At 36.0% G+C, this 17,496-nt stretch overlaps 1 protein-coding gene across 1 annotated transcript in view; it reads left to right on the top strand.

The window, feature by feature from the left end:
• Positions 1–17,496, top strand: part of LOC150083387 (perilipin-2-like) — an 82,547-nt gene that overhangs the window by 39,672 nt on the left and 25,379 nt on the right. Inside the window, exons 5-6 of the mRNA XM_090378008.1 lie at positions 7,847–7,991; positions 13,276–13,442. Of these exons, the coding sequence (XP_090234134.1) occupies positions 7,847–7,991; positions 13,276–13,442 (312 nt within the window). The remainder of the gene's footprint in view (positions 1–7,846; positions 7,992–13,275; positions 13,443–17,496) is intronic.

Here is a 17,496-nt window from a genome sequence, read left to right as displayed (position 1 = left end):
CTTAAAATGAGACGTCTTCAAAAAGAGAACTGAGATGTGTGCTCAAAAAAGCAAACTACTGCAGCATTGTCTTTTGATTGTCAGTTTCGTATGTACCAACTTTTGAAGACTGCATGATAATAAATCTTTAAGAATGTTAGAAGGTTCCCCCCCCCATATTTTCTGATTACTTAAAAAATTTCCATTACTTTTTTGAAATAATGGGATATCTTTTCTCTTTTGAACCAAAATTGAGATGTAAAAATAGAATCACGTAGTTAAAATGAAATTAATTAAATTTATAGGAGCTCACAGACTTATAGTCATTTTATGATTTCCTCTCATGACATTTTTGTATCATTGATAGTTGAAACCACATTGTCATGTTTTTAAAATTTATTTCTACTATCTAGAAAATTTGGGAGCTATTTTTCACACCATTTCATGGTTTGGTGTAAGTTTAAAATCGCTTGTAGTATATGAACTATTTTAATCTTAATTTAATATAATTTAAATTAAATTGCACACCTCTTTTCTTTCTGATAAACCTTTGTACTGCACAATTAATCACTATTAATCGTTCCTTAAATACTGATTCCAGAACTCTTTCCAAAGAATTCTAAATAACTTGGTTAACTTTTCCTACCAATAGAAATATTGCATTTTGCATCCTAAATATGGTGAGGTTTCTCCCAAACTTAATTTGAAAAACAACTGTAGCTATAAAGTTCATACATGACCTCTGTTTGAGAGAGTCTGCAGCAGAAACATGATAATTTCTGGTGTAATCTTTTTCTGTAAATGTTTCCATGGGAACTGCTCTATAATTCCACCTCTTTCTTTCAAACTGTTTCAGACATGTACTTAAATCAGCAAGCTTCGTTTAATTGTTTAACTTCAAGGTCACTGAACCAACTTTTCCTCTGGATTGATGTCTATAATTCTGTTGTTTTTTTTTTAAACCAGTTAGATGCATACAACTAGCAGCAGACATTTCATGATTTAAATGTGAAACTCTGTGATATATGTTTGCAGTGATTATTGGTATGAGAATAATGACTTTAAGATCGGGTTAATAGGTATTCTTCTGTCACTGTTATTTTTCTGGGACTGTAACCAGTTTCTGTGGTTCCATTGTGGGCGCACATTTGCAGTTCTTGTTCAATTAGGGTTAATTTTACATTTTGTACTCTACGAAATTTTCATCCTGTTGATTTGTCAAGTTTGGTTGTTCTGATGTTTGTTGCATGATCTGTTGATCTGCCTTTCAGTTATCGTACCGTCTCTCCTGGGTAAATATTGTCAGTGGGTTTATTCTTCACCCCCCCCCCACAATCTTATCTCATAGATTATGCCAGTGTGCTCTGATAATCAAATTTAAACTTTTTTATTTGGGAGTTAATTGCGTCATTTCAGGTTGCAAGCTATTTGTATTCTATTGATGTGCATGCAGTTGATCATGTACAATGCAGGAGCAACTCTGAAGGTATGAAAATTATCAGGAATAATCTCTATGGGTCATATGCAAAAATAGTGTTTCAAAGCAGCCTTAAAGATCTGTTGGCTCCCAGTTTTGTCAGGAAGATCAGGTTTTTTCCCTCCTAGTTCTGTTCTAATTTCTCATGAAGAATCTTGAAATATGATATGATAGCGAGAAAAATGCTTCTTTTTTGAGACTAACATGTATGTAAACTAGAACAAATGCAATTGACATTAGGATATTTGCATTATAGACCTTTATTATAATAAACTAAATTGTACAATGCCAAAAAAATTTTAAACTGCAAATTAAGCAAATAAATATCATCAAACATATTTTACAGAAAAGGTAAAGCATCTAACCAAAATCACCAAATTAAAAAATAAGAAATAAATAAACTTAGATTGAAACATAACAAACCTGCAACTATAATTGCATAAAAGACAAATATCCATAATAAACTGAGAACCCCTGAAACTTTTCCCATCAATATGAATTAAAACCTTTAACAAGTGGAGTCTTCAACTAAATATCTAGAATATCAATCTTCTGAACTTGCATATCCAGTAACACCATCCTAATGAAATGGCAGGCCAGTTTGAAGTTGTAAGCTGACCCAAAGTGTGAAAACTGCTTTTTGAAATACCATATTCAAAGGGCAAGCAGTGAAGTTCCAGTTTAAATTTATTTTCATGGGTTATTTCATTGCATTATTCTATTGGTAGTGAGGAAGGGAGGAAGAAGGTGAAAGGGAACAGAAAAAGGAAAGTGGGAGAACTCTTTCCCCTTTGTGTAAACTACTAGATCAGAGGTGGAATAACTTTAGGAATTAAGAAAGTAAAAAAAAATGTATTTATAAATAAAATAAAAAAAAATAGAAAGAGGCAATTAAAATTTTTCACTCGCAAATTCGGTTGCATGACTGCCTGTCTTCTTATTTGAATCCGTTTAACTTCAAGGAAAAATCTTGAAATTATAGTTGTGCCATTAAGTCCCCTTCCCATTCTTCATTCATTGTCTTTAGTAAGTATTTTGAAAATGAAATGCACTAGGCATAATCCTTATGGGTTTTGGTAATTAACTATATAGTATCGGTGTAAATACACCATAATTAACCCATAAACTTGAGCTACGTATGTAGCGTAGAGGGCATCGTTTTAATTGTATCTCATATTGTGGTTGCCTTCACAACGAGATAGCTGCTATTGAATTACTTCAAATAAATAATGCTTCTCTAGTAGAGAAGACTACTGTTATTTATTTTCAGCGGTACCACCACCCAGACGATCATTTCGAAGCTATTGGGCTTCATCATCAGTGGGCGGGCAAATTACTTACTTTTTTCAAAATACTTACTACCACACCCTTTTGGCATCTCTCATATTGTGGGTATAACTTCGCAACTGTGATGGCTTGTTGTATTACCCAGGTACCTGCCCGCCCACTGATGATGAAGCCCAATAGCTTTGAAACGATCGTCTGGGTGGTGTTACCGCTGAAAATAAATAACAGTAGTCTTCTCTACTAGAGAAGCGTTATTTATTTGAAGTAATTCTATAGCAGTTATCTCGTTGTGAAGGCAACTACAATATGAGATACAATTAAAACGATGCCCTCTACACTACCTACATAGCTCAAGTTTATGGGTTAACTATGGTGTATTTACACTGATACTATATAGTTAATTGTCTTTAGTTTACCGATTTATCACAGTGATATTTCAGTGTGATATAATTTATCTTAAGCAGTGAGTCCAGTGATCAGAATTATTTATATTTGAGAAATAATTATTTTAAGTAGTCAGTGGCTGTCCCCCTAATTTTTGTGAAATTATGTGCTAGTTCTAGGTTCTTTGCTGCTTTTCTTTGGCTAGGACTGTGAAGAAAAGCAGCAAAGTGTTCTTTCCTTATTAGTATAAGAAAGAAAGGATTGAACAATGTGGATCTCTAGATAAATGAATGGTATAACAATTATTGATCCCTTTCTGGTTTCTGACAAATAATAAATATTTTGCATGTATATTCATGCATGAAGAAGTGTTTAGGGCAGAGTTGCCCTTAGGCTAGTTCAGTCAATTGGACCCCATGCAGTGGAAGGGCCCTGTGCCTGTTTTTTTTTTTTTTTTAAGACTTATTTGCCATTGAGTTTGTGGACCATTTGAGAAATAGCTTTAGGTGCCAAATTCTTCTACTTGTTCTGTGCATACCATTGAATGTGGTTTAGCAAAGACCCTAGAACCCTTGGCAAAATAATGACTTTGCAGAGAGAATAGCAAGAAAGATTAGGCTTTAAGTATAAATATAAACTCAATAGTTATAAACTAAATGCTCATCTGTGCAAGAAGACAAGAACCATGACTATGTATAGACCTATGTGTGTTTTAGCACTAGCAGTCTGTTGCAAAATAGTTCTTTTGTTATGCACATTGTATAAAAATATATGGACACAAATTGCACACATTTTCAATAATAATAATAAAATCAAATATGTCCACACTAGGAAATCCTGCAAAATCACCCTAAATAGGGCCCTGCACTTCATATGACTGATTATGTTTTAGGACTGGCATATCAGAATTATATGAACTTTTGACTGGGAACTTAATGATTTTATAACTGGTGGAAAAGAAGTTATTGAGACTAAAAGAAAATAAGGCATCTGGGACTGATAGAATCTATCCAATTATGTTAAAAGGAGCAGGAAAAGAGTTAAGTAAACCTTGTGTCATAAGGATACAGACTTCCCACAAATCAAAGAGTGCGAGCATCCTAGGGTTCATGGGAGGTTCCTGTGTATTGAAAGTGCTGAAATGTCTCCTGTTCATGAAGGGGATCAAAGGAAGATGTGAATAATTATAGACCTGTCAGTTTGACTTCTGTTCCAGGGAAAATAATGGATCTGGTGTTTAAAGAAGTAATGCAGGATCAGCTTGACAGGAATGCAGTTATATGGCAGTCAGATTTGTTAAGTGAAGATCTTGTCTGACCAATCTGATAGGCTACTATGACATAGTAATTGGACAAAGGGATTGGATAGAAAAAATAATGTTACTATTTAAATATTTTGATTTCAGCAAAACTTTTGATGCTACAACAAGACCTAGAAAAATTGCCCAGGTTGGCTGAGAAGTGGCAGTTGAGGTTTAATATTGAAAAATGGGAAATATTATATATGGAAAGCAGTAATTCCAAAATAGCATACCAATTAGTTTACCACACTCAAGGTAGTGGAGAAAGTAAACACTTGGGGGTAATTGTTCAGTTTGACGTCAAGTTTTCTGAGCAGTGCAGACTGGCTTCTAGGACAGCTCGTGGGGTTTTATTCAGTGATATACAGGAATTTTGCCAGTATGGACAAGATGGTGATTATCCTGATGTATAAGGCAATGGTTAAGATGCACCTTGAGTACTACATGCATACAGATATGGAAGCTTTGTTTTGAGAAGCATATGGATTTTTTGGAATGGGTTCAGAGAAGAATAAGATTAGTCAATGATATAGATCTTACTGTGAAAGACTAGTTCTGTAAATTGCAGAATATGGAAACTAGGCACCTGCAAGGAGACCTCATTGAAGTGTTTAAGGCCGGTTTAAATGGGCTGAGTAAATTAAATATGGATGTGTATTCTAATTCTTGTTCAGATGACACATGTAAAGAGACATAAATTGAAAGAGATGGTTGTAATATATATGTGTTAAAATTTGTTTTCAACTAGACATTGATGGATTGAAATTTCCACCTGGCGTTGTGGAGGTGGAAAGTGCAAATATATTTTAGTAAGAATTAAATTATTAGAGGAAATGGACAGATGATATGGGAGTTTTTTATTGTCTGATGCTGTATAAGCTCATGTCCTTGGATCATTTGCCACATATTTATACTAAATTATGTATTTATTATTAATGAAATTTGATTATCACAAGAAGACAACATGAGGCACCTCCGTAGCCAGGTGGGAAGGAGCAGCAGTGCTACGCACTGTTTTTTAATTGCGATTAAACGGGACTTTTTTTTGGAAAATAACCCAAAAATGGGTTATTTTCCCATTTCCCATTCAAAAATGACCTAATAACCCAAGAGGAAAAGTCACTGCCTGGCCACAAACCAATGAAGGACAGGCTTACACTTTTACTGTGCGCTAATGCAAGTTGGGATTGTAAGATTAAGCCTCTTTTAGTTTACCACTCTGAAAATCCGCACTCTTTTAAATGCAATAAAGTGCTAAAGGGTAAACTTCTGGTATTGTGGAGAGCGGATAGCAAGGCTTGGGTAATAAGATTACTTTTTATGGAGTGGTTGACTGAAGTTTTTACGCCAACTGTCAAGAAATACCTTGAGGAAAATAATTTGCCCCTTAAGTGTCTGCTGGTTATGGACAACGCTCCTGCCCATCCTCCAAGTATAGAAGAAGACCTTGATGTTGAATACAACTTCATAAAAGTCAGATTTCTGCCTCCTAACACCACTCCTCTCATCCAGCCCATGGACCAGCAAGTAATTTCCAACTTCAAGAAGTTATATACAAAGGCTCTTTTTTCCAGGTGTTTCCAGGTGACCAACAACACGGATTTGACCCTGCGTGATTTTTAGAAGGATCACTTCCATATCCTCCACTGCATAAGCCTCATTGACAGGGCATGGAACAATGTCTTTAACTGCACGTTTCAATCTGCCTAGAGGAGACTTTGGCCAGGTTGTGTGCCTGATAGAGACTTCGAGGAGACAGATGTAATTCTAGTAAACGAGATTGTGACCATTGGCAAGAGTTTGGGCTTGGAGGTCAATGAGGAGGATGTGGTGGAGCTGGTGGAGAACCACAGACAAGAACTCAACACTGAAGAACTTGTTGAGTTGCAACGTGAACAGATGAAAGTTATGCAGGAGGAGCACTCAGGAGAGGAGGAAGAGGTGGTACATGTTTAAAGTGCTGAGATCAAAGAAATTTGTAGCAAGCGGAGTGAAGTGCAGGTTTTCATTGAGAAGCATCACCCTAACAAAACTGTGACCAGCAGAACAGTGGACATTTTAAATGACAATGTGATGTCCCATTTTCGGAAAATTATCCAACAAAGGAAAAGACAAATGTCTCTGGATCGTTATCTTGTGAAAACACCAGCCACCGAGCCAGCAATCGAACCACTTCTCAGGATAAAAACAAGAGAAAGAACACCAGAAATGCCCGACGTTATTATGGAATGGGACTCTCCTTCAAAGGAGTAGTCTTCCTCCTCCTCCTCTACCATCTACCTGTGCCAGCAACTATCAACCACAAAGGTAAAGTTATACTGTATATTTTATATTATATATTTTTGCCACACCTAAATCCATAAAAAAGTCAAAAAACAATGTTTCTGGGGTGGGCGAACGGATTAATTGGATTTGCATTAATTCCAATGGGAAAAATTGTTTCGGTTCGTGGAGTCAAAGAACGAATTAAGTTCGTGACCCGAGGTACCACTGTATAGCAATTTGTATATATTTACTATATAACTATATGTTATATAGTAAATATATAGCAATTTGCTTCATTAAAATAGCAGTCTTGTGGGATAGGGAGTGGGTGGGGGAGACCTGCAGTTTCAACTTAGTATATTTCTGTTTTGGACAGTGAAATTTGTCTTCTTTGGTATGTGTGTAGATTAAACATAAATTATTGGTAAATAAAACCATGTGACCTTGGAAGAAACTCCTAAAGCACTTTTATAATTATTGTTATTATTGGCAGCAATATTTACAATTTATGTTTTCTTTACATTAATTCTATCCATATATCATATTTGGAACAATTTTGCCATTCACCACTCATTTGGAGAGGCCTCGGTTCTATTCCAATTGATTGGAGTAATTTCTGAAGTCCTCTTCATTTGGGGCTGTAGTTAAGTGCATTGTAGGCTGAATGAGTTAGGTACCTCCCATGTGTTATTCCAGGTTTTTCATCCTGCACAACATGCAGTTTCACTGAATGTACACACTTCTACAGATAAAACACACACTATATGGATATGAGCAACAAGCTTCAGTGTCATTGAAATAATAATTCAATACAAGTTATGCCTTCTGATGCTTCCATGAAGTTATAATATAATAGTTATATAAATATACTAGAGCCATATGCTTTAACAAGTTTATATAGTAATATCTCCTCTATACTATGCACTCTTTTTGACATAGCTGATATTTTGTGTGTGTGTGTGTGTGTGTGTGTGTGTGTGTGTGTGTGTGTGTGTGTGTGTGTGTGTGTGTGTGTGTGTGTGTGTGTGTGTGTGTGTGTGTAAGTCTTCATACTTTCCAGTTTTAAATGAACTTACATTAAATAGATTAATATGCCTTAGAAATAAACTGAATAATAGAAAACAGTCAGTACATCTAATATTAACTTTATTTAGGTGAAAGCACTCACAGATTATGGGCTTCAAAAAGCTACAGATTTCGTTTCAGCACCTGTTCAAGTTGCATCATCTACAGTTAATGGTGCTCTCTCAACTACAGAAGATTATGTAAACCATTACCTTCCACCTACACAAGATGAAAGTAAGTCATTCAAGATATGTTGTTTATGACATCATAATTCTTTAAACATGTCCAAATGTATGATATACTAGTTTAAATTCATAGTAATGAGAAAACTGATGCTCTGCATAAATTTTGTTTTGTGTACAAAGCAAAACAAATTTTTTACAACTTTTTTAAAAAAAATTTAAACTAAGTTTAAAATACTATGTAAAATATAAAAACTGCAAAACATGGTAAAATTAAGATTATAAAAATGTAAACTAACACAAAGTCATGTGAAGCTTTCAGAAACCCCAATTCTTCATCAGTGGAAAACAGCAATACTCGTAGAAATTGCATTGATAACGGTATTGTAATGGAGCCTGAGAATAATGATGTTGCATCATGTAATCTGAAAAAGCACCAGGAATAACCTGATAATCGTTTTTGACATCACACCAGCAGGAGCCTTATTTTAGTGTTACATATTTCATTAGCAAGTGACTAGGGGTATTTGAATCCCTGTACATGGCACGAGCATCTTCTTTTTCACAAACAAAACTCCAGCTATCTTCTGTGGTAAAACCTATGAGATGCCTTTATTGCTTCTGCTTCCACATGATGTAGATTATCTCTGCTGCCAAAAATGATCTGCAACAACTAAATGATTGAAATTGGCAATTATGGCATTGAATGTCATACGACACCACTTCTTCCTAATATCATAACTGGTGTCTTTGTATTGCTGAACCAGTAACCACAAATTTCTTTCCAGTAACCAGATACATCTAATATGGAATGCTCTGAGTAGCCTAAAGATGCAGTCAGTAGCACTGGGTTAATAAGCTACCAAAGCAGTGAAAATGGACAGTTCCTTAATGTAAGGGGGGGGGGGCATACTGCAATAAGTGCCAATACTGCAATGAAGCAAATAGTAATGGATTTTTGAAAATGCAAATATCTGAATATTTGTATCTTCATAAATTAGTCACAACCTCTAAAATGATAATTTGTTAATTATTATAATGGGACCATGCTTTGTCAAGGAGTGCTGTAGTGGGCACCTCTGTGTATGGGAGCATGTACAATTAAATCTGTGATCTGTTTACCAAACCTGAACACATGGGTTCTGTAAATCAAAGCTTTTTTTTATTTTTTATTTTGCACATCCTTCTTTGTCACAAGCACATCCAAGAAGGGAAGGCAATTATAGACCTTTACCTTCATTCTGAAGTATAACTTTTTTCTTTTTTTTCGTAATTTTCTGACTGATTAACTACCTATGTTAATGGAATGTACCTGCAAGGTGAGGATTATTTCAGTTGTGGAAATGAGGATATTATGGTAGATTTGTTCCACACATAATGTGTACTAAATGGAAAACTGAAGACAGTATTAAATGTTTTACCTCTCTTCCATTTTTTATTTTCTAATGTGTGTGTGAGAGGACATTACATTGTTTTAGTTGATCTATAATTATAATGGAGAAAAATTCCATTATAGTTGCATGCTTTTGGTAGTACCGAAGACTTCTAATTATTCATGGTGGTTGGGAAATAAATTTTCCCATATATTTGAAACCCTGGGTAAACTACAGAATTAAAGAAAACTCTTAAATGTGAAAAAATGTAAATTTATTTATATAAATACTTATTTATTTATACAGGGTGTCTCAAAAATATTGGTACAAACGTTTAGGGGAGGTAGGTAACATCTAAAGGAATGTGAATCGCATAGGAACCCATAACCGGAAATGTCACCGTAAGTCGGTACATGGCGCTGTTCATCAGTTCGCAAGAGGGAAAATTTCTGGTTTACTCATTCAAGCAGTAGTCGCTGCACGAAGAGCATGCATTGATATATGAACTGTGAGCTGCAGACATGCACCTAGTGTATGGATTAGCAGAGGGCAATGGATGAGCTGCTCAACGAATTCCCAGACAGACAGACGTGTACCGGACCACCATTTGTTTGCGTGTGTGCATCAAAATTTGTGCGATTATGGGTCATTTAGAGGTAACATGAGTAGTGTGAGCAGACCACGTTCGACGCGAACTCCTGCCATGGAAGAAAGTGTGTTGAATGCTGTCCAGAATAATCCTACTACCAGCACACGTGCCGTTGCCTCTGCCTTAGGAGTGTCTCGTTGCAGTGTACAGCGTGTCTGGCACGAGGATTCCTTATACTCCTTTCATCTCCAAAGTGTTCAGTTACTGCTCCCCCCAAGATCATCCTGCACGTGTGGCTTTTGCGCAGTGGTTTCTCCAAGAAAGTGTTCAAGACTTGAATTTTCCAGCCTACGTTTTGTTCACGGATGAGGCTTATTTCACTCGGGAAGGCTTATTCAATCAGCACACAATGCTCATGTGTGGGCTCACAACAACCCACACGGTGTGCGCCCCGATGCAGCACAACATCGCTTCGCAATAAATGTGTGGGCAGGTATAGTCAGTGACTGCTTAGTCAGCCCATACCTGTTACCATCCCGCATGAACTCCACTAAATATCAGATCTTCCTTGAACAAGTTCTACCAGGGTTATTTGACGATGTTCCAGCAAATGTGAGATGCAACATTTGGTTTCAACATGACGGGGCGCCTGCCCATTATGGAAGGTGTGTTCGTGACCATTTGAACAGGCGTTTTGGGCATCGAAGGATTGGCCGTGGTGGACCCCGTTGCCTGACCCCCACGCTCACCTGATTTATCGAGCCTTGATTTCTTTCTGTGGGGGGACCCTCAAATCTATCGTGTATGAATCGCCTGTGGAGAAGGAAATGGATCTTGTGGTGAGACTCGTCTGCGCTGCTGCTACTGTCAAAGAAACTCCAGGTGTGTTCGACCGTGTCCGCCAATCCATGCTGCGTTGGTGTCACACATGCATCGCATCTCGTGGTGGAACCTTCGAGTAACTGTTGTAACATCATGAAATGCATCCATCTCGTACTCCATTGTTAATATTATGTCAAATAAACGTTTGTCACTAATTACTGTCTTGTGTCTTTTCTGCTTCTTGTGCCTCTGCTACTACTTTCCCGTGATGTTTCCGGTTATGGGTTCCTATGCGATTCACATTCCTTTAGACGTTAACTACCTCCCCTAAACGTTTGTACCAATATTTTTGAGACACCCTGTATATATATATAAATGAATATTTATTATTTACAATGTGAGAAGATCTGGCATAAAATTTAATATATATATTAATTTTTGAAAAAAAAGGAAGAAAAACAAAGGTTTACTTTTCTCTTTGTTTGCCTTCTTGCAAATGATACTATGTAAATTTCAAAGCATTATTTTGTCAGTAAAAGCGGAGTTTTTTATTTTTCCATGTAATCGTTGTTGTTGTTATTTGGTTTTTAGGAGCATTAGCAACTAAGGCCACATTGCTCCGGGGATGTGCGGTGGTCATTCCCTGACTTTTCGCATCCTCCGTATTTGGTGGTCATGGGCTCGAACCCTGGTCTAATCAAGAAGCGTGTGCTACGCACTGCCGCTCCTGCCCACCTGGCTACGGAGGCGCCAACCCATGTAATCGAGCAGAGGTACATTACAGTTGACACTTGAGCACCTTTTTTCAGTGATTATTGATAAGCTGAATTTTGTTGAATAGAAACAATCCTAAAACAGTGACATTATACATTAATGTATAGTGTCACTGTTTCTTAATGAATATTTCTATTTAAACATATGGATGCACATAGATGCAAATAAAAAAAAAATATATGAAAAGAATGTTTAAATGAAAATATTATGTTATAAAATGAGAATATGAGAAGAATGTTAACAGTACAATATTAAAACTGAATGATTACTGAAATATGACTAGAGTGGACAAGTCAACAGAAAGCAAAGGTGGGGGATGAAGTTTCTGAGGTAATCAAGGATCTTATGTACAGGAACATTGCAAAATATAAACAAACAAACAACACTTGTAACAGATTCCACTTAGTTATTTTTCTTATTATGATGGCACTTTTGTGACTGCAGATGCCCTTGATAATTGAGTCTTTCTGTTCCCGGCAAGATTGTTTGAATTAAGAGTAGTTTATAGTTTACGTAACAAAAAATCTGTTTGTCATTTCAAGAAAGTAATAAAGGAATAAAAGTAAAGAAATAATTTTTTTCCATCTAAAAATGGTTTCAGAGATATAAAAATTTCTATATAAAAATTTCTTTGTTTTTTTCTAATATTGCAGATTTTTATTATTATTATTTTTTTAAATGTGAAACCATTGACCACACCAGGATTTCAGTATGTGCTTGGATGCCCCTCTCATTGCCTCACCATAGGTGAGTGGCAGCAAAGTTATTTATATGTACATGCACCTTTTCAGTTATTCCAGGAAAGCAGGATTACTTCAAGTAATCATCAACTTGTTCAATGTGTTGCATACCCACAATACCATTGAATATTGCACCATGCTGGCACTGTTAAAAAAAAAAAGTCACATCTAATACAAGAAGCATTTGGTATTAAGTAGCCATAACTGTATTGTGAAATGCAACAACCATGGTTATGCACTCTGATTTTAACACACTGAAAGCAATGTAATCATGGGTGCCACGAAGGAAGATGTCACTGTCAGTTGCAGTATTGGTAATGGCTATTCCTACATAAATGCTGCACTACAGGTCTACAAAAAATTGCAAATAGTCACACATTATGTGATAGAATGTGAAAGTAGCAGCCACACTCCGCAAGGGTGGAGGAAGAATGTCATGCAATGCAGTGCAGAGTTACTGCATTCTGTTACATGGAAAATTTTCCTCCTCCTCACTTGATCAAGCATTACGGCTTTCATGTTGACTCAAACATCACGAGTGGACTACTGATGATTGCCTAAAAGTTTGCTAATTCAATGAATCTCATGATGCACCTTGCAAATAGGATGGCATTCTGTGTAGAAAGCATGATTCACTGAATCCTTTGTGTATTGTGTAGACATCCCAAGTTGGTGGCTGTGCTATGGACTCTAGAATATTTTTTGGGAATCTCCTACACCTCTAGTATGTGTGCAACAAAATCTGTGTACTGTAGACTATCTGGACACTCCTTTAAATAGGCTATGTTGGTAACTTTAATACTGGTGGGGTGTGTTGTTTTACACATTTGAGAGGAGCAGAATTTGACTTTTTCAGTTCTGTTCAGAATTCATCCTTGTATCTTTTGTGTTTTCTGTAATGTGTGTACGTATCTCTAGTTCAACATTAGTATTCAAACTTTAGAATGTTATTTTAATTAAGTATTGCGTTACTGTATAATGTCACTGTTTCTTAACATTTTATGGGACTTATTCATTGGACATGTTTTATGTGTATAGTTCCTAAAGATTTTGAAGAAGCCCAAAAGATTTCAGTAGGAGACAGAATGAACCAGCTCTCTGATAAAGTGAAACATAGGATGTATCAGCATGCAGTGTCTCAGGTCCAGAATGCTCAAAAGAAGAGCCAGGAATTTATTAGTAGATTGTACTATACTGTTGACTTAGTGAGTATTCAGCTTTTTGTTTTTTTTTCTTAATGATGATGATTAAATTCCATGTGCTTTAATTTGTTTCTGTTACTAATTACTGTGTTTTCCTAATATGAAATGATCATAATTTACTGTCATACTAAGTAGTATAATTAAAAAAATACTGATTTATTATTTAGTTCAAATTATTAGACATGTACACTGCAGAAATTGTTTCAATCAATTTTTAATTTTAATAAAATAAAAATGCAGTATATTCTTATTAATTTGCTATTGGATTATTTGAAATGAAATGTATTTTGAAGTCTCCACAATTCCCTGGCTAATTATATACAGTTTTATGTGCATTGTAATATGGACAATTTCAATTATGTCTATAAAGAAATTTTGAATTCTTAATTGGGTCCAGTAACTTGTGAATAGCTGTTTTAATTCAAAAAGGCTGCCAAAACCAATTATAGTCAAACATTATTTTAATGAAACTGAATGGAACTATAACAAAAATTTGTTACTGTCCAGTATATAGTAATATTATACAATATGCATAACCGTTAAAATTTTACATTTATATCCCTTTCCCAATTTTACATTTCTTTCCCAAGAACTACGTGTGTAATCTTGGAATTCACAATGCACAGATTACTTACATTACACAAAACACGATTTCCCAATGCAGGTACTGTCTGTCTTCCTTTAAGTAAAATCCATTATTCCTCTCCATTCAGTCTTCTATGTTATCTGCCTAGTTGATAGTAAAAAAAAGTAAAGTGCAGCCATTATCAACCCACTGCAGGGTGGAAGCCTCCTCAATAATTCATGCTGAGGGAAATGGACCATAATCTGCCACGCTGGTCCAGTGCGGGTTGGCAGCTCGACCGTATTCAGCAGTCAGGGGCTTGAACCCCGGTCTACTCAAAGAGCGTGTTCTACTGCACTCCTGCTCCTGCCCACTCGGCTACGGAGGCCGTTTTTAGTTGATAGAGCCCGTGTTATATAAGCAACAGTGGAAATCTGGAATTTTTACTGTTGTGCCATATTAACATGTGGCCTAGATAATGGATAAATTTTATTTCTTTAATTCGGTATACAGAATTCTTGATGGCCACATTGTTGAACCTTCTTTTTGCCTTTAGAGGAAGAATTCTGGCAAGGACTAGGGATCCCGAGCTAGACTTTATTTTACCCATCAGTGAAGGAACTTCAGCACTAATTTCCATGCATATGGGAAACTCATTAAGAAGACATGCCAGTTGGAAACATAACCGAGAACTTCGTCCCTGATGGGCACGCTCTTCACTGGAATGCCTAACTATGGTTTAATCTGGGCCTTTACATCACATACCTCGTAACGCAATACGACAAACCCAAGAAGCTCTTTGACCCATGACTTGTGCAGAGGCCATACTGCATATGTCCAGGTGAAAAGTTGGTCGACATCCTCCACACCTATCCAGCCTTCCCCATCAGTAGCTAAGAAGCTAATTGGCAGCAGAACACAATTTTCCTTCCTCGTACACACACTATTTGCAAAATAATAAGAGTAGTTTACCTCAGTATGATACGTTGAACACTTCCGTATGATACTCTCCAGAAATTAAAACGAATGTAACATTACAGTTAAAAATAAATTGAAAACAATTATAAAATCGAAAATATAACATTACAGTTAAAAATAAATTTAAAACAATTATAAAATCAAAAATATAGCATTGCAGTTAAAAATCAATTGAAAACAATTATAAAATCGAAAATATAGCATTACAGTTAAAAATCAATTGAAAACAATTATAAAATCGAAAATATTACATTACAGTAAAAAGTAAATTGAAAACAATTAAAAAATCAATTGAACACAAATAAAAAGAATTTAACGTAAATTTTCCAAAATTATTTTCCTTCCTGAATCTGACAACGCTTTTTGACCATATGCTGTGATCACAGGAATGAAAATTACGGAATATGCGTGAGCATGAATCTTAAATAGGGATTATTGTCTTCGCTCAATGTGTGTAAAAGACCATGAATCGGAGATTAGATATGGACAGCGAACATTAACAGAATTCTCATGTAATTTAATTTCAATGGTTTCTGCAATTAAGTCTCGTATAATTATGTTGGAGACTAAGTATTTTGGCCTCGTTAAATAAAAAAGTGTTTTTCGTTAACTGCATGAAAGGCTAATTCTGACGCTGCTGAATGAGAAGCACGAACTGAGGCCGCGTGCTCTTTAACATGAAAATTCAGAGGGAACTGTGTAGATCCTTGATAAGACGAGTCACAATGACCGAAGAAATATTGTATACCAGGTCATTTATTTGTGTTGCGAGCGAGGAAAGGACTGAGTGGTTGTTCGGTATAGCATGTAATTTCCATATTGGTCTGGCCACAATTTTAAATTCGGTATCTTTAAAGAATCTGTTGTTGTTTGTGCTACTGTTCAACATATGGGACAGAAAGTATTTTTTGATGCTACTATTGTTGGTTGGTGTAATTTTTTTCATTCTGTCCTTAGCTTGTACCCTTATTCGGTTTATTGTAGCAAGGGGGTAACCCCAGTTTTAAAAATCTGCCGGTTAATATCTGTATTTCTGAGCCAAAAGCAGATTCTGTCATTGAATTTTTATAGGCATTGAGAAATTGATTAAAGATAATAGTCCTTTTGTAGGTGAACGGGTGATAACTGTTATAATGTAAAGATTGATCGTCTGTTTGGGCCACGATGGGCAGCTTTTAGCTTGCGGACAGCAATTGTGGGTTGGGAATTATCCTGCTTTGTGCAAACATTTTGAATCAGAAGTTAAATATTCCGGATTATTAAATCGACTTTTAAATTTGGAATTTCTTAACCATTTAGTACTAATGGTTGACATCCTGCAAGAGCTCTCTTACTTTTCAGAGGCTTTACAGAATCACTACGTATGCTTGCATGTATACCAATGCTAGAAGTATAGTAAATAAATTTGATGAATTTGAAGTGTTGGTCAAGACATCAAAGGCGGATATTGTTGGGATAGCAGAGACGTGGTGTCACACAGATATAAGGAATGCCGAACTGGAATTTGGGGAGTACAATGTGTACAGAAAGGATAGACAGGATAGGAAGGGAGGAGGTGTTATGCTGTTAATTAAGAAAAACATAAAATCAAAAGAAGTGCATCCAGTTGATACAGATGAACAGTGCACTGTTGAGTCAGTTTGGTGTGACATAAGCACTGCGAAAGCAAAAATAAGAGTAGGAGTGTGTTATAGGCCTAATGACTTGAATGAGTACAATGAACAATTGTACAGAGAAATAGAGTGGGCTAGTAAATCGGAATGTCTTATAATGGGGGATTTTAACTTCCCAGATATTGACTGGAACTTGTGGGTTGGTCACACACACACTAGTCAGACTTTTGTGGATTTATTGGATAATTGTTTTCTGCAGCAGCATGTTTGAGAGGCAACCAGAGAGAGTAATACCCTTGATCTGGTTATCAGCAGTAATCATTCGTGTATTAAGAATTTGCAGATAAAGGAACCACTAGGTGGCAGTGATCACAGTGTACTGATGTGGGATTTACTTAAAGATTTAATTACCATCAGGGATAAAGGAAAGGGTTTTTGCTTCTGTAAAGGTGAGTACAGTGGTCTCAGAAAGTTTTTAAATTCTGTACAGTGGGATCAACTGACAATGTTACCAACAGTAAATTCTAAGTGGGAAGCATTCAAGGAATTAATCGTGGATGCTACTAAAAGTTTCATACCTATTAAGAAATATTGTTCAAGGTTTAGGCCTAAATGGTTATCTAATGAACTAATGAGACTCGTAACAGGGAAGAAAAATGCATGGGATGCATATAAATTATCAAGTGACTCAGAAGCCTATGGCAGATATAAGCTAGTCTGTAATCAGGTCACAAAGGAGTTTAGGCAGGCGAAGGCAGATTATGAGAAATCCTTGGCAAAAGATGCTAAGAAAAACAGCAAGGATTTCTTTACTTATATAAACTCTAAAAGGAAGGGGATGAATCTGATTGGTCCACTTGACATCGATGGTTCGACTTTTGATGATCCTGCTCAGATAGCA

This window comes from Mastigoproctus giganteus, chromosome 7, assembly GCF_048544385.1.
Source record: "Mastigoproctus giganteus isolate SK-2022 chromosome 7, ASM4854438v1, whole genome shotgun sequence".
NCBI lineage: Eukaryota > Metazoa > Arthropoda > Arachnida > Uropygi > Thelyphonidae > Mastigoproctus > Mastigoproctus giganteus.
The sequence above is the reverse complement of the archived record's forward strand: the minus strand, read 5'-3'. Positions and strand labels throughout refer to the sequence as shown.